This window comes from Simochromis diagramma, unplaced genomic scaffold (genome assembly GCF_900408965.1).
Source record: "Simochromis diagramma unplaced genomic scaffold, fSimDia1.1 OVJJ01000334.1, whole genome shotgun sequence".
Lineage (NCBI taxonomy): Eukaryota > Metazoa > Chordata > Actinopteri > Cichliformes > Cichlidae > Simochromis > Simochromis diagramma.
In genome coordinates, this window is record NW_024386764.1 from 2622432 (window position 1) to 2640607 (window position 18176).

Here is an 18176-nt window from a genome sequence, read left to right on the forward strand (position 1 = left end):
TTGTGCTTTCAAGTTTAAAGACCATCAGACTGGAGAAATCTACCAAACCCAAACTGACTTACATACCTGTAAAAAAAGTTAAACTGATGGTATATTCATGGTGACATTATTGGGCCGTTATTTAATTTTTCATTCATTTTGGTATCACTGATCGTAGCTGTCGTCTGGTCTGCACTTGTGTTGGTTTTGTTATTCACTGTGTGACCTCTTAAACACGATGGCCCATCTCCCCGAGTTTAACCTGTAGTTACATTTTAGATGAAATTTGAAATGGCATTTTTGTTTTTGGTCTACCACTTTTATTATGTTGTCAATCTATAAAACATAAACATATTACATTATTTCAAGGCTCTGTTGCTTGAAGTGGAGAAGGACTGGGTTGCTTTAAAAGCCATCGCTGCCTACATGACACTGGCAAAGAGATTAACACCACACTTCAGCACATGAAAGGAGTCTGATTTTGCATTCACTGAACCTGCCTCTGCCATTGAGTCTTTGAACTTCCATTAAGCCATTTATCACCATGCAGTGCAATTTATTTGAGTTTCCTAACACAGGGGATGGGCGCCCTCTCTCCTCTCCAAATATGCCTTTGTAGATTTTGAATGTTGAGCTTACACCGCGCAATGTCTGCACTGACCAGGGTGTCAGCAGTTGTCAAGTGCAGCCACCCTTCGCCATCAAAATAAGAGCATTCACCGCTATTCTTATGGTAATGTTGTGGGTAATCTTGCTAAGATGTCTTATTTTTATTTTTTCGTTTTCTTCAGTTGCCCCATCTATCCACGACATAAAGAGCCATGGAGTCGGTCTGGGACGCACAGCCCTGCTAAGATGTGAGGCTGCTGCAATGCCTTCTCCAACATTTGAGTGGTACAAGGGTGAAAAAAGGTGAGTTCGGATTGTTTACCCCTGCATACCCGCATAGACCTTTTTTCATACCAGATTTCTTCTGCATGTCATTGAACTACAGGAACATGTGTAATCAATAAAGGAGGAAAATCACTGCCTTGCATTTAACTGAACTTACAAGCCTCTGGTATTGTGCACGCTGTTTCACCGTGACTCTCGATGGAGCTGAGGCATTGTTAACGAAATTAGTTTCGTGTGTCCTTTTCTTGCTATGACAAGTCCACACGCCATGAAAAATGGGCCGGTAGACACAACTATAAAGAAATCCGTATGATTACCCGGGAATACTTTCTTCCCGCGGAAGTCTAAAGTCCACATCTAAATATCAAATTTTTACTGCAATCGTTCACGCTGACATTTGACAATAACGCTTGTGTTATTAGGTCACACCTTTACTTGATAGAAAATGTATTACTTCTGCTTGTTTGCTCTTTTTCCAGAGACAGTGCATTTGTTTGTTCTGCCATCCATCCAGCCTCTGGGGAGAGCGCACAAAAATGTTCCAGCGAGAGTCATTTGTGCCTTGTCCTCACCTTGCATCCTAATAAAATGTTTGCTGGCAACTGGCTTAAATCATTCGCGACACATACATCAATCAGTCTAGATTCAAGTGTCAGTTCTTGAATTTAAAAACCAAATTACCCCTATTACCCGTCATTTACCCACTCCTGGTGAGCACAATTTCAATCATCAGCTCACACTGTGCTAATTGTAATTATAGGGTGGATTCAATTTATTCAAATTGCTAAGGAGGCAAGTTGGCGTGATTCTAGTCTTTACTTAATTCAAGGACTTGTTCTTTCTGTGACTTCTTACATGGCTAAATGTTGATTTCTTATTTACTCCTCATTATGAGCAGGACATTAGTATAGGGACTTAAGCATGGAGCACGTGTAGCTGCTGTACAGCATTAACGCTGCCTTTTTCACTGCCCAATTACTCTGCATGTAAAATGAGCCCCACTCCTGATTTTGGCTGAGTGTTGATGCAGCTATAGCATTGCTGCAGATGTCGTTTCATTTGGTCGATAATGGAAGGCGTGTGGCGGCTTCTGCAAGTAAATCTTTCTCGATGCATCGCCACTTTCGCTCTCGGATGACGGAGGAGAGCATTGACTAGTTTCACGGTGAAGTAAAGAGGTGAGACACATGCTGAGATTATCAGAGAATGTTCAGCTAACATTTGAGGAAATCGCCATGGGAGAGGGAACAACAGATTTGTGGATATTTGCTGGACATAAGGTCGCACATAATGCTTCAACCCAGAGTGGCTCTCAAAGCTCGAGATCATGGGGGGGCACAGCAAGGCCAGGATAGAAGTATGTCTCCTCTCTGGAGGATTTTATGGTTTATATGTTTAAATATGAATCTGTAGCAGTACAGGCAACCGCTGAGATGAAAACAAGCTGTACCATCTACAAAAATCCCACAATCAGGATTCATAGCATATGCCTGTGCTGAGTGAATTTTAATCTCTACAGGCTGTTTAAGATCATCACGCCCACAACAGTAAACAATTTAACATTTGTCAGTTTCTTAGCACAGATGCCAGGCACAACTGTAGTAGGATTTATTATAATCCGGCCGCACCTGCAACAAAAACGATGAACAACACGTCAAGTGGCACCCAGCTGGTTCACCTCTGGGTCATTTCTCTCTCCTCGCAGTCCTTCAAAGCGTCTCTCCAAGGCAGACCAAGGGATAAATAGATGTGTTGAAGAGAGTGATGAGCCACTACACAATCTGAAAATCCACTAAAGATGACAAACATTTGCGCTGCCCTTGACTCTAGCAGTTTCCACCCCCGTTACTTTGTGCTCGGGGAGAGAAATCAAAGCATCATTTGTTGTGATTGTGTTCTGTTTTTCAGGATTATCAAGGGTCAGGGCATCGACATCAAGAGCCTCAGCTCCAGATCAGTCCTCACAGTCACCAACATGACAGAGGATCGTTACGGGAACTACACGTGCGTCGCCTCCAACAAGCTAGGGACGGCTAATGCCAGCGTGCCTCTCAATCGTAAGTTGTCATTCTACCTGCTTGTGGCTAACTGGAGTGCTGAAGAGTCAGAGGGTTGGAAGAGTGTTGTGGATGTCAGTGGGGGGTTCTCTGCCCTCAAAAGTGTTTTCATTTTTTGCTACAATTTTCTTGTTATAGAAAAAAAAGGTTTAACCCCAGTGGAAGTGGTTGCCCACAGATCACCAGTAAAAAAAAAAAAAGATTATTTCCTAGACATCGGCTTTGTGAATCAGTTGTCTATTATTGTTAGACATCCTGTGTGTGTGTGTGTGTGTGTGTGTGGGTGGGTTGGTGCGTCTGCTTTTTAAGTCTACATCTGCATGTGTACTGGATAAAAACACCACCTGAAAAAGAAATTTAGGTTTGAGGCAACAGCGTCACAATTACAAAGGCAGCAACACAGGTCAATCCTGCTAAGTTGAATACCAAGTAGGAGTATGACTCAGATTTTAAAGAGGGCTCCGAGCCAGCCCTTTCACAGCTTTTCAAAGCCCATAAGGAATCTTTCAGAGTTCCAAAAAGACCCAAATATCAGAGGCCAAACTCCTGCAGTATCACTGATAAACAGCATTTATTTCTCATAGTTAGAAGCATTCTTTTAAATAAATAAATCAGTATGTGTCCACAAAGTAAATGAAGTCATTCCTGCAGAGATACTTCAGCTATGCTATTATAGCTCAAGTTTTCATTCTTTCATGCACAACTCTTCAACATTGCCACCCTGACTGAATCAATATTGCATATGAATAAATGAGGTGGCTCTGCTTTTTCATTCAGTGCTGTTGTCTGCCTGAACACAACCTTAGACCTTTCCGCTGGAGAGAGAGGCTCTGTGTTTCTAGGATGAGGCTTACACAAGGCTGTCTGTTTTCACCCCAGACCAGCACTTACCCAGGCCCCTGCTTGCTTAAGCATTCAAAACAACTAATGAAAGGGAACTGGAGATTGAAGGGGGAGAAAAACACAACGCTGGATCAAAAGCTGTTATACAGCCAAATCATAACCTTGTGATCTCATTCATCACTATGTTCAGCAAATACAGGAAACAAGTACATTATTTGAGAAAATGCACACTTGAAACCAGTGCTGCCAGGTAATTTGGGCTGTAACATACTGCATAAGACTGGACTCTCACACACATCACATCACCACACGCACTCTGGTTTTTCTTTATGCACACTTCCTATAATTTATAATCTTTATAATCTCTTTCTGCTATTTGCACATTTTTTACTGTAAATTTCTAAGTTAATTTGTAAATTTTTGTAGTAACCTGTAAATTGTAAATACTGTAAAACCACTGTCATTTAATGGTCGGGTTTGCACAGCTACAAGCATTTCACCCCCATGTCATACTGTGTATGGTTGTGTGTGTGTGAGACAAATAAAATTTGAATTTGAATTTGAATAACAGTTCTGCACATCCTCAGTTTGGCTTATGTGTCAATTTTATAGCTTTATTTGGAACAAACGATCTATGTGCTTCAGTCACATCACAGATTTTTACAGATTTTTACCCTGAGTGAGATTTCTTTTTTTTAAATCAGAGAAAATATCCTGACTAAGAAAACGAGAAATCTCTTAAAATAACAAGTAAAACACACATTCTAAGCAGTTCATTCAGTAAACTAAGCCTAACTTACTAGCTGATATACAATTTATGAAAGAAGAACAAACTCCACTAAAAACTCTACATTTCTCTCGCATATTAAGTGTAACGCACACCTATAGCACCTGTTAAACCTGAATGGTGTATTATAGTTCTGCTTTTGTGAGTATGCCAGGGTTCACCGGGTCCAAGCGATGTAAATTTTGAGCGCAAAGCTCCGTGCCGACGTGCACATGCCTACCAATTTTCTGTGACACCCATTGACACATTACACTACAACACACCAATGCATATACCCTTCAGGTGCACTTCAAGCAGACTTCAAAGAAGCATAACAAGAATGGCTACTCATCTGTGGTGTCTGCAGCTCTCCATGACGGTTCCCGCAACAGAGTATAATCCCTGCCTTAGTGGTTCTACAAAGTGCCTTACAATTCACTCACACACACACACACACACACACACACACACACACACACACACACACACACACACACACACACACACACACACACACACACACACACACACACACTCATACACCACTAGTAGAGGAGCACTGGACCCAAGGATGCTGTGGCTTGAGATCAAAGTTTTCTCAAACAGCAATCTTCAAAATTGAACTTTAAAAATTTCTGACCATAATCAGCTTTTTGAAATCTGATCTGTGCGTGCCACGAGCCGCAGCTCAGAACTGAAAGATGTAGGAAAATATAAGAAGATGTACAACGTGCAGGCACTCAGTGTTAACCAGCATGTGAGTGAAAGGCTTCTAATAATGACGAGTCCAGTCGAAGCAGCTCTTGTTTGGGGACTGTGGAAAAGCATTTGTGTGGTAAACTATCATTGTATTGTTTTATGTCTCATCTTTGTGAAGCTCCGTGTTTGAATAGAGATCTTCTAGCACATAAAGATGCCGGGCTTAATCTTGTCCAGGAGGCAGAGTATAATATACAAGTCATACGTTTATATTATACCATCTGTGCATGTTTTGACAAAATATAACGCAGTGTTGTTACTGCATTTAAAAATGGAAAATAATAAGCACACTGGATAAGGTTTGGAAGGAGTGTGATGCGTTGATACTACTGATAGTTATGATTTCTAACACTTTAAGGAAAAAAATGTGATAAGTTTGGCACATCAGCATTGGGAATAATGATAATAATTCTAGAATAATAAAAACATAACACGTGTGTCTGAATGAGGTGGCTGTGCATGCAGAAAAAATACTGTAGGATTTTACTAAATGGTAAAAAGTAATAATAATGCTACGTTGCTGGCTGTCACTTGGTGAAATCAATTGCAAAGAGGGTGCAGCACGAAAAGCCTTCCTGTGCAGCTTACTGCTACTACTGCACACATAGCTAACATGAAGACACCGACTTGTCTGTGGACGTTCTTGAAATTTGAAAAAGTCCAACGCAAACACTTTTCAAAAAGTGCAACTTTTACTTTGAAGGCGAACCTTCTCCATTTCCATTTTTCACTGCACTTTTCACCTTCACTGCTTTGAGAGTGGTTGCCAAGTGTTTGCAGACATGTCGGCGTTTTCCATGCAAACTACTGGCAACTGTGGCAATGTGCAATTGACCAAAGCAGGAGGTTTTTGGTGAAACACCAAATACATCCACCAACCACTTGCCAAAGTTGCAGAAAACATACATTTCCCTCATGACCCTTCGTAGTTACCAGGGGGCCACTGAGTGATCTGTAGGCCTGTGTGAAAGGGGGCTTTAGCAATCGACTTCACAGTGACTGCCAGCAACCTCCAACAACCACTCTCAAGCAGTCAGGAAGTACATATTTCCCTTGCAACCGGTGGTTGTTGAGATGATCTTTGACAGGTTTCCTAGCAAGATTAATAAGTTTCCAATTCTTGGTTCTGTATGAGAAAACATAGATTCATAAAGGTTGGACGAGGTTGTTTGACGATGATAACCTTTCACAGTTTTGAAAGTTGCAGCAGTAGATCCGTTCTCTACACTCTAGGCTTTATCACAGTCATGATGTCTACTGACTGGAGCCGAGGGCGGCGAGAGTCAAGGTATAGATTAGGTGAAGTGAGCCATCAGTTCATTTATTACAGGCCTAAGTGAAGTTCTTCATTGATCATTAAAGTATAATTGGCCCATTTTGTCAGACTGCCCAATACACAGAATTTATCCAAAAAAAGACAAAGTTCTTAAAATGCCCTGAGGCTTATTTGCCAGTGTAGTACTTAAAAGGCGAGGTCTGTCGATTGTTTAATGAACAAACAACCTGAGGCCTTTTTTTTTTTTTATTTCCAGGAAAGAAATCCACTATAAGCAAACTTTTAGGAAAAATTCCGACATGTTTGATGACTCCACTTTCTGAACGCACATATTTTTAAATCTCCGTGAATTACTTTTCAACATCTTTCATTCCTGAAAGAGCAAGACACTTCTTTTATGAAATATCTGTCTACAATACATGCATTCAGGAACGTCTTCGTGAGTTCTCCCTACTTTTTGGTGGGTGTTTGAGTTTTTCTTACACTCTTCCATTATTTTGCCCAACTGAGTGACAAAAAAAAGAGATTTAAAAAAAGCAGTGACATCGTGACTGAGGAACATCGTTTTCTCGATGTTTTACAGTGAGAGCAGTGGGAAAAAATCTATTTAATGTATTCAGTGATGAAATATGAACAGGTAAATTAAATTATTCACTAGTTTGCACTGCACTCTCTGATGATAACATTGTCCCTAGCAGGCCAGAGACTCAGACTACAAAAAGATATTTCTGTAGAGTTGGCAATTGTCAAAGGAGCACTCCACTCTCCTGTTTGTGTATGCACAAAGAACATCAAAGGCTTGTCTCAGATTCTCAAATGGATGATCTTAATGTGACACTAGCGAGGCCTCAAAGGCAGAGCGGTAAAGAAACCCTCGGAATAGAAAGAGGAGGCAGCTTCCTGTGCTGCCACCCCCAACTTCTCCCCTTCTCTTTATCTCTTTGTCTGTCGTTCTATCGTGGCTTTGTCTGTCTGATTCTCTTATCTCGTTCTCTCACTCTTTTTCTCCCCCTTTCTGCGACTGTTGTCACTCATTCTTCCTTTCGATCACTCTCTTCCTCTCAGCGAGAAACACACACAGAGTCTTGCCCCTCCCTTTGTCTCTCGTGATCTAGAAGAGAGGCCGTTTCCGATGTCGCTCTTAATGAGAAATGGCAAGCAGTCGCCGCAGCGCACCTCATCGCTACGTTGACGCAAATAACAAAACCCAGAGGTGAGATTTCACCACGGGTGACTTTGGGTTGCTATTTTTGAACCAGTCAATAGCTATTGATGAGCAAGGGGGGAAAGGGGTATGCATATTAGACTGAGCATCGTATATAGTGAGGTGAATTGTAAGTAGAAGAACAACGTGTGGAGGGATATTTATGGTCATGTCCAGCTGTCTCTGTGGTTGTTTGCACTGCACTGTGAACTGAGGGTTATCCCTATTCAAAAAAAGAAAAACAAGAGAAAAGGAAGTACAATAAAGCAAAACACACAAGACTTCAGAGCTCAGTGTCATTGCTCTGTTGTCAGGAATTTAAAGCTGAAAGGTCCTTATCTGTCAGTGGTGTAAATCCTTTTTTGTCTTAACCTTACAGAGTCACTTTAAATCAATCCAGGAAAAGGTTTGCCATTATCGCTGATGAGATGAACTGTGACTCTGCAAAGCCTACTCCCAGAGAAAGTAAACACATTTGCCTTCAATTCAGAGCAGCCAGTGGAAGACAGATAGTTGGGTTTCTGTTTCAAATCAAATAGGGATGAAAAGCAGAATTTGCATTCTGATCTCGTCTCGCTTTCGACATGGTAGGCTCTGACTAACGCCTGGGTGTTTTTATACGAGTTAGGTGCTGTGTTTCCTCACTGTCTGCTCTATTCTGCCAGTTATGTCAGAGCGTTTTGGTTTTCGTGCTTTTAAACCATTAGTCAGGGATTGTGATCTCTTTGAGCCAAGTACCACTTTAAGCTTGTGTTAAAAAGCTGTGGTAAAACACAAACTGGGTTCTGTGGAGCAGAAAGAAAGCATATAGCCTCTTTGTCACCACTCTGCAGCACTTCTGTGCGCGTGTGTGTAAATCTTTTCATACTTTGTGAATACCACAATGCCCAGTGTCATCGGTGAATGAACAAATATCAAAGTGAAACAGCACTGGTCACAATTGTCTGTACTTTTAAACAATTGTTAAGCTACAAAGGTGTGATGAATTGGACTGGGTAATAGTTATGAATGATGCATAGAAATACCCCAAAATAACTTTTTGTCCTTCTGTATGTTTTCAGTTGAAATGTGTGATTACAGACGAAGCCGAGCTCGCACAGGTTCAGCTTGCACTGATTCATTATCAGTCTCACTCTCAGTAGCTTTGCTGTGTTTTCCATATCACTCTGTAGCAAATTGAGCCGCAGTGTGCATACAACAGAAACGTAATCGCAGTTAATGAGGGTTCAGCTTTCGGCAAAAATTCTATAGTGAAACCTGCGGAGTTTAAAACCAGATCGATGCACTGGTTCCACGCTCTTTTCATTACTGAAAGAAATGTAAGGCAGTCGTCAACGTTGCGCTGTGAGGAGTCTCGTCCAGAAAAGCGTGAGTGGGTTTGATTCTGGGAAAAGGACAACACAAAAAATGATAGATATTCCCATTAACTTTTGCCAGAACTGGCTGACCTGTCACGATCCCTGCTTCTCATCTTGGACAAGTTAATTAAGGAGTAAATAGTTTATCACCGCGCGGTTGTCAGTCAGCATCTGAAGCCACAGCATTTCCTGAGGTCACCATGCCCACGCTGACAGGGCACGGTGACCTCAGGAGCTTTTATTCACTCTTAGCATGTTTTCCTTCAGTCTTTGTTTCCTCTATAATGTTAGTATGCTATGGCTGTTTGTCTGTTGGGTTAGTTTCATTGCTCTGCTGTTGCTCTTTCATTTATAATGAGCAGGAATTATTGGCATTTAAATGCATGCGTCGATTTTCGTGCCGGTGGCTGCTCAGTGTGCTGCTGCGTCACGGAGACAAATATATATTGAGTTCCGGTCTTTCTGTTCATTTGCATGGTGTTATTAAAAAATCATCATATCATATCACAGTGCTTGCCTTGTTGCTGTTATCCAGTTATAATTGGAGTATACTCAATAAATTGGTGGAATTAGTCCTTTTCCACTTGTAGTTTTGGTGCTTTTCCGTGAGCTGTTACTGTATATGGGATCCAGAGTGTATTTATATTTTGGCTCAAGATGTCATTAGGATCCTACCGTATGTTAATTTGCAAGTAATCAATATTACCGAGTAATATGTCAGATAAAAAGTGCACGCTTGCTGCAGCCTCTCATGTATAGTTTAAAATGTTTCACTTGAATCAGTGTCCCGCTGCATGATTATCAGCGGGCAGCCAGCGTGTTGTCTAAACTCCTTCTCAGGCGACAGCGTGCTCGTCGCAGTAATGTAGTTATTGGGGATTTGTGGTCGCAGCAGAATCCTCATTGCTGTTCGGGTCCATCGACAGCGCCCTCAAACAGCCGAACCTTTCTTCCTCCACATCTAACTGTATAACCTTCAGCTGTAAACGTTCACTTCCTTGACTCGGATCTCTCACTTGATGAAATGAATGAAACATGGAATTAGTTCTGGCAGAGAGCTGTAATCAATCTGGAATGGCTGATTGACACCAGCTCTTATATGTCTTACAGTAATTGGCTCTTTCAGTGATTGGCTCATTTTGCAGTAGTTTATAGTAATTCAGGTGCACAGCACAGATATTACAACGTGAGCCTGATGATTGTTCCTCTGACAGCCACACCGCTAACAGCCGCAGCACCCTTTACCTTCCCGCACGCCCTCCTTGTGTCTTAATTATGATTGTTGTTTTGAAGAAGACATCATTCATGTATGTTTATGTTTATTTATGTGTTTATTAGGTGAGTTGAGCTTCATCAGCACACCCCCCCCCCCCCCCCCCTCATTCATTGACAGCTCCTCAGACAGCAGAGGATTTTCAATCAAATCTAATTGTGTAACAGTTTTTTAAAAAATGTTCATGATCGTTTGTGGACCAATAATTATTTTTAAAAGGGCCAAAAATCATTGCAGGTTGTTTCTGACGGCCTCTTACTACACATACACATGAGCACTGTGTGTACACTGCACACACACACATGCAGAGACACACTCTTTATGATTTTAGCCGAGGTATAACAATCACCAAGCTGGCAATCCCTATTTCAACTTCCCATTTCATGTGCTAGATGGAAGTGAACTTCGGTGAAAAGACTGAGGCTGCTCACTCCAATTTTCTGAGGAGTCCTCCAGCTTAATTGGTCAAGCTCTTATCCCCCAGCCCACCTCGGCTTAGCCCTGAAGGAGATTTTCTCCGCCTATACCTCTGCCTTCATTTCCCCCCCCCCCCACCTGCTCCCCACTCCCACCTTTTGAGCAGTAATCGGAAGAGACTGATGGAGAAGAAAAAGAGTTACTCTTCCTCTCTCTGTGTCACTGCTCAGCCTCCCTCAGGCAGGAGAGACACTGCTGGCTAGTTGGTTAATGAATGTTGTGTTCATTTGTCACGCTTATCAATCACTGCATGTGTAGGTGTCATTTTGACACGTCTCCTCGTCTGCCATTGTTGTCGATGATGTCGTTCGCTCACGCACCCTGTGATTGTACCTGAGTCACGGAGCAGAGATGCAGGAAAATGTGAGCAAAAGGTGAAACCTGAAATGTGGGTGTGTGATTACAGCCTCGAACGCAGGGGAATAATATCGAGTCCAGGCGGGGATTGGATGGCTGCGGCGCATCGTGCTTCAGCCAGGTTTATTCATCCTGGTTTAAAATGACTCCTCTTTTATATTTGTCCGCATTGGTTAGAAAACAGAAGCGTGTCCTGGCAATATTGGACCGCTGATTGTTTTCCAGCATTAAAACCATTGAATAGAGGCAGCGCGACATAATTTGAGGGCATTTTTAGAGCACGCACATATGAAAAAGACACTGAATAACTTTAACGTGGCGAGGCTGCCATACGCTTTATTTTCCCCAAAAGCGCCCTTAGAGTGTTGCACCATTTACCTGTCTTTTGAATGCCTGCATTTCCATATTTAGGCAATCATAAAAGCCATTAACATTTTCCAGTTGCACTGCGATGATGTTTGGTGCTGAAGCCCAGCAGGCAGCGGAGCTTATTCCCGACAACACCCCACCCACCACTGCCGACTCCTATAGGAGGCACAAAGCACTTTATGGACATTCATCCCTGGATGAGTGATCCGAGTGTGTACCCACACACACTTGCCGCCATTAAAAATGAACAAGGGCGAATACTTAATTGGGCGGCTCACAAATGAGCACAGCCTTAAAAACGGACCATTCCATCATCATGGAGGAATAAGTGAGGAAGATGTTCATGCAGGCATGTGTCCCTGCATGAAAAATACCTTGATAATGCTCTCAAATGGAGCAGCGGAGATAAATTGGACACTTACAAAGGCTCGGGCTATATCCAAGTTTGTCTGGAATCTCCTCTTCCTATATTTTATGGCTCTAAGTACGATTTTTACTGCGGCATTGCACAAACACGCCATATTTTATCCATGGAGGTTTAATAGGATTAGTGATAAGTTTTATTGACCCAGCCAGTAATTAATGAGTTTTGAGACTGTTGGCTCTGAAATGTGACTTTATAAACTCTGATATTGGCACAAACTCGCATACCAAAGACATTTTGTGTTTCTTTGTTAAGAATCTAACTCTGAACACATCTCATACAGGAGAAAACTCCAAGAAGTCTTTTTGGAATAGCTGCCTGCGTGCAACCCATAGAGCTAAAACGGATGTGTACAGTTTTAGTATTAACTTCTCCTTATGCTTGTAATGAGCTAAAAGTCTGAGCTGGGCTCTCTGTGAACACTGGTTCCTTCAAATCGAGTCAGATAAATCTCTCACATTATCCCTTCACAAAGAACAAAGAGAATAGCAATCCATGAAATAAAATAGCTGTGAAAACTAATGTGTTTTATCTCGCAAAAGGAGCAAGCTGCGCGAGAGGCCGACCGGCGTATACAGTATGTGAAATGATGCGTCGCTCTCCTGAATGAGAGAGAAACTCCAAGTCGGTGTGGAGCTACGAGGGAGAGATTGCATGTCAAAAGATATGTTCCACAGTAATGGAGGAGTGTCTTGAGAGCTCATGAAATGATTCAGTGGTGAATCCATGCTCAAGTATTAATCAGATAGCACCCGGCTGGCTGTTTGAAGAACTGAAAAGAAACTCTCTTCACATACCGGGTCCCCCAGGACTACTTAAAGTGGAAACATTTGTGGAAGAAAAGATGAATTCGACCATTTCCTCACCAATATACCGAGGGAAAAAGGCATATCATTTCACGTATGAATACTGATTCTTGCACAATTTCCACCTCAAATAGAATGATGAAACGACGTGAAAGCAAATGTTTTATTGTTGTTGGCATAACAGTGGCTCGGTAAAAGAGTAACACAGTGATTACACACTTGTTTGAGCGCTTCAGAAAAGCAACACAGACCACAGATTGAGAGCATGGTGGGGACTACAGCGTACCCTCTTTTGCCCCGCAGGTGAAGTGCCCATATTGAGTTCCCGTGTAAATGGATTAAAATAGAGAGACTAAGTAGCCTCTGCACTATCGCTAACGTGGCGCGGCACTGGTGGAACGACAGAAAGTCATTGTATTCCTCGTGTGAATGTTTTTAAGGCGTAATCATGGCTGCTTTGATTTCTCTTGTGACATTTAAGCTCCTCTGCTCTCATGAAGCCTTTTAGGAGGAAGGTGGCTTGTATCTTGCATAGCACCTTTGCAGGAAGTCTAAATATTTTTATAGCCTATCATGTGCGAAAAACACATGATAGCGATGCCGACTCCTGTATCGCTTTGAGTTGAGCCCTTATGGTAAAGAACAGCTTTGATTTTTGCTACGCATTTCAGATTCTGCTCTCAAGTGAGTCACTGCACAAAGTGGGTACAGATTTTTCTCAAATCGAGTGCTTGTTTACCAAACAGCTATGTTAGATCAAATGGGCAGCAGTGTTTGCATTACACTGATATCTTCATACCAATTTAGTCGACAAGGTGATTGTTGAGTGTTGATACGAGATCTGCGGGGGGGTGTCTTTGCTGCATATGTGACACAAGTACAAAGATTTATGTGTCATATATACTTAAAGAGCACAAGCTAGCTGTTTAGATTGCCACACTGGATGTTACATAATTCCATCAGCCTGAAAGCTATTCAAGATTGAGTTCCTCCCTCAGAGGAAGGTTCCCATTGTTGCTGCTTATTCTTTAGCGCCTTCTCCAAACACGATTTGGAGAGAAAAAGTTAAGCCGAGTGTTGCTACTGAAAAACTACCCCCACTAAGTGCAGGTGGCCGAGTATTCCTGAAGAGAAATGAAGACTTTTCACCAGGTCACAAAATCCCTTCAGGGTTTGGGACTGGCTCCGGCTGCTGGGTTCGCCCTTGTTCTTTTTTTTGCCTTAGCAGCAATTCATGCAAATCTGAGGCACCTGGGGGGGGAAAGGTGCTTTTTATTAGCACGAGGAGGTTGCATCTCGCTATAGCCATCGCTCCTTAATGCACGGAGAGGATTTGTCGTCATTCCCTGTCCTTTTTTGTCCTTGCATGCATTATTATTATTATTATTTTATTTTATTTTTAAATTTTTTATTTTTTTATGTCTCCATTCTGTTAATAATACATGAATGTCCTCTTTCCCTCCCCTTCCCTCTCCCCCCCTCTCCTCCCCTGTAGCAATTATTGAACCCACCACCACTAGTGCTGTCTCAAGCCCAGGTCAGTATATGTCACCATGCTGTACACCAAATCAGCAACGTGAGCCGCTGCCTCATACTAACCTGAGCTGAAAACCGCTCCTCCATCTCGATTTATTTCAGTTGGCTGGCTGGAGTGCCTGCTGGGTGTACAGCTTCACTGTATGTCTTTTATACTCTATATTTGCATTTATTCTTTTTTTTTTTTTTATCTTTTGTTTTGGGGATTTTTATTTTTTGGTAATTGTTTCTTTTTTGGCTTCTTCAGTCTGGCTACATTATTACTTCTTGCAGCCTGTGCCATCACACTACCCCGCCCCTTTTTTCTGCCATTACAACCCCGCCTCCCCCACCAGCACCCTCACTTGGATCAAATAGCGTCATCAAGTGGCTGCTCCATATTCCGTTGGGTCTGATGCTTTTCATAATGCTGATGGCTTCTTTCTCTCTTTCTCTCAACAACACTCTCCTGCTCCCCGCCACTCGCTAAATGTAGTATACATGAAAGGCAGTACACCGTCGGTGGTGAAGGGCCTGTGGTTGGTTTGTTGTTTGCAAGATGGAATCTCTGCTGCGCTTGTAGTTTTCTTCCCCCCATTCCAAAAGGAGAAAAAGAGAAAACTACCCCCTCCCTTTCTGTCTCTCTCTTAATATTCCTCAATCATTTCCCCCTACTTTCTCTCTCTGTTCTTTCCTCTTTAAAACAGTCCTCTGGCGCCGTGCCACCCTCTTTAACCTGATCTCCCCCTAGTGCTGTTGTCAGTGCTACACTGTCGACGTCGCCCTTATTTCCCCCTCCTCACTGCATTCTGCTGCTTCCACATTCCAGCCCAGAATAATCCCCTCTGCCTGGCCGTCTCTTCTCCCTCTCTAATGGTTTTAAGCAAGTCGCAGAATGTAATCTCTCATGGTGGTTACATTATTTATTTATATTTTTTGCTTAATTGTGCTCATGTGCACAGAAGCACACTGGCACTAAAAGCTTTCTCTGACACAGATGCGCATTGTTGTAGACGCTGAAATGAAAACATTCTGAAATATTCTGATGTGCTCAAATGCACCTGCACTTACAGTACATACTGTACTGTAATCACACGCGAGGATTCGTATTGCACGATTTATCTCCTAGGCGGTTCTCGTGACTTTTCACCCGGCTCTGTGGAAAGATGACATTCTCTACCTGTCTGTCTGAGCCAAATATAATTATCCATGGAGATTCTGTCAGATAACAAGTTAAAATAAGCTCAGCAGCAACAAACGGTCCTGGCATGGCCCTGAACTCTCATTTGATGTAATGCTAGCAGAACAAATGACAATTTCATGGTCCAAAGGAACACCGGTGGTTTCAATCGTGGAGATAAACTCTCTCAGTGAGCCACTGTTTTTGCTTTGTTCCAAGTTGTATTTGAAGTTAATTTCTCAATGCTGCCTTCACTAACTGGCTTGGTAAAGGGAATTATTTTAGATCCCAAACATTGTATAATTAAGTTTCATAATTATTATTTTTTTACCAAGTTATTATCTGCTTTTATTTCCCCTATGAATGGGTTTGGGGAGATGTGGTCCCAAAATAAGAATGAAATTTCTTGTCTGTAAGGTAAGACAATCCGAAGATCTGAAATGGGGGGGAAATAAATAAATAAATCTCAGGCCCCACAGCACTTGGCAGTGTATGTTTCAGTCCATTGATCAAGGGCAAATGACAAAAACAAAATCAAATTACAAAGAGAAAACATTGTTAATAGGAAACATCCGTCACTGTGCTTTTATTTCTAACCTTGCTGGGCCAGTACTACTCTAATAAAAGTCGTCTCCAATGGGCCAAGAAAGCTATTGTGTAGGTTAATTAAATCCTATTTTTATGGTAGATGTTAGATTGTTTGACTCAGCACTTGTATAATCTGATATCCCACAGACACAGCTGTACACTTTCTCATGCCACAAGATTAGTTTCCCACCCAACAGGAAAACTTATGAAGTATTTCTAAGCAAGATTTGGGATGTGAAATGACACCATTAGTCGCAAAAAGCTGCAGTTCCTTTAGCGCTGCTAAATAACAGCATGGACCTCTACGTGAATGATAAACATTGGAGCTCACATCTGCAAAACTAAATATATCATGGCTGAAATTCATAGAAGCAGGATTCACTTGGCTTAGTTGCCTTGTGTTCAGGAAAGCTGGTCAGTAACCCATTCATGGTTTATCCAGTGAGGACTGTCATACTGCGATGGGTCACTACTTGGTCTTCAGTATGATGTACTACAAAAGATCAACCAATCAAATGTCATGCCTGATGTTTTTGAGACAATAATTGTATCTTAAAAGCCTCAACCTTTTACATAATTGATTATACACAGTCTAAAACAAGGCAACACGGTGGTACAGTGGTCAGCACTGTTTCCTCATAGCAAGAAGGTCCTGAGTTCAATGCCACCATTCTGCTGCTTCTGTGTGGAGTTTGCATGTTCTCCCTGTGTTTGTGCAGGTTCTCTCTGACTACTCCAGCTTCCTCCCAAAGACATAATAGGGGATAAGTTAATTGGAAACTCTACATTGTCCAGAAGCATGAAGGCGAGCGTGAATGGTTGTCTGTGTCTATGTTAGCAACAGACTGGTGACCTGTCCAGGGTGTACCCTGCGACCCTGAAGAAGGATAACCGGGAGCGAATGGATGGATTTCTAAAACATCATGTTAATTAACTGAATGTTTTTCTACTGTAGAGTATGAGTAGAAGGACATTCAAATCTTTGGATGTTGACTGCTTTTTGTTCAGTCTTCTATTGTGATTCTATCGTGATCCTGCACTGCTTCAGTAATGTTGAGGTCTGTGCTCAAGTGTGTTTTCTCTTTCTGTTCAGGTGTGCTTTCACTGCATTGCTAGTGTGTCAGGCTGAAAACTAAAGCTTGTATCAATTTCCAAGATGCTATGTTTCTGCATTTATAATTCTATGTATTATGTGCATGGTAAGGCAAGTTTATTTATATAGCACAACAAGGTGATTCAGAGTGCTTTACAGAGACATTAAAAAACAAAAAACAAATAAAAAGCATGATTTAAAATTGATTTAAAAATAAAAAAAGTAGATAAAATCAGTAGTTAAAATGTAAGTTTTGAAATTTAAGCTTAAAAGTGTGGATTTGGTGCTTTATTCAAATGCAGCTGAGAACAGGTGAGTCTTCAACCTGGATTTAAATAAACTGAGTGTTTCAGCTGATCTGAGGCTTTCTGGGAGTTTGTTCCAGATATAAGGAGCATAAAAGCTGAATGCAGCTTCTCCGTGTCTGGTTCTGACTCTGGGAACTGATAAAAGACAGGATCCAGATGACCTGAGGGATCTGGAAGGTTCATACTGGGTCAGGAGGTCACTGATGTATTTTGGTCCTAAACCATTCAGAGCTTTATAGACCAGCATCAGAACTTTAAAGTCTATCCTCTGACGGACAGGCAGCCAGTGTAAAGACCTCAGAGCTGGACTGATGTGGTCCACTTTTTTGGTCTTAGTGAGGACTCGAGCAGCAGAGTTCTGAATGAGCTGTAGTTGTCTGACTGATTTTTTAGGTAGACCTGTAAAGATGCTGTTACAGTAATCAAGCCTACTAAAGATGAATGCATGGACTGTAAGGTACAAGGACTGGACTGAAAATGAATGAAAAAGCAGCCAAAGTCCAAATAAAAACCTTCAGAAAGCCCAGAGAACTATTGTTTAAGACTACTGTGAAAAGGTCTGCATCCTCAAGACAGTACTGTATAATATGAAGATGCTACTGACTCACTACAAAAGCACATAACTGGGACTTTGTTTGGGTATATGATCA

The 18176-nt window shown here is 41.8% G+C and overlaps 1 protein-coding gene across 2 annotated transcripts in view; it reads left to right on the forward strand.

Annotated features, from left to right (window-relative positions):
• Window positions 1-18176, forward strand: part of negr1 (neuronal growth regulator 1) — a 169093-nt gene that overhangs the window by 119930 nt on the left and 30987 nt on the right. The window contains exons 5-7 of one of the 2 annotated variants that reach the window (XM_040031684.1): window positions 771-891; window positions 2782-2930; window positions 14338-14379. In XM_040031684.1, the coding sequence (XP_039887618.1) occupies window positions 771-891; window positions 2782-2930; window positions 14338-14379 (312 nt within the window). The remainder of the gene's footprint in view (window positions 1-770; window positions 892-2781; window positions 2931-14337; window positions 14380-18176) is intronic. The other variant, XM_040031693.1, reaches the window with a different exon arrangement.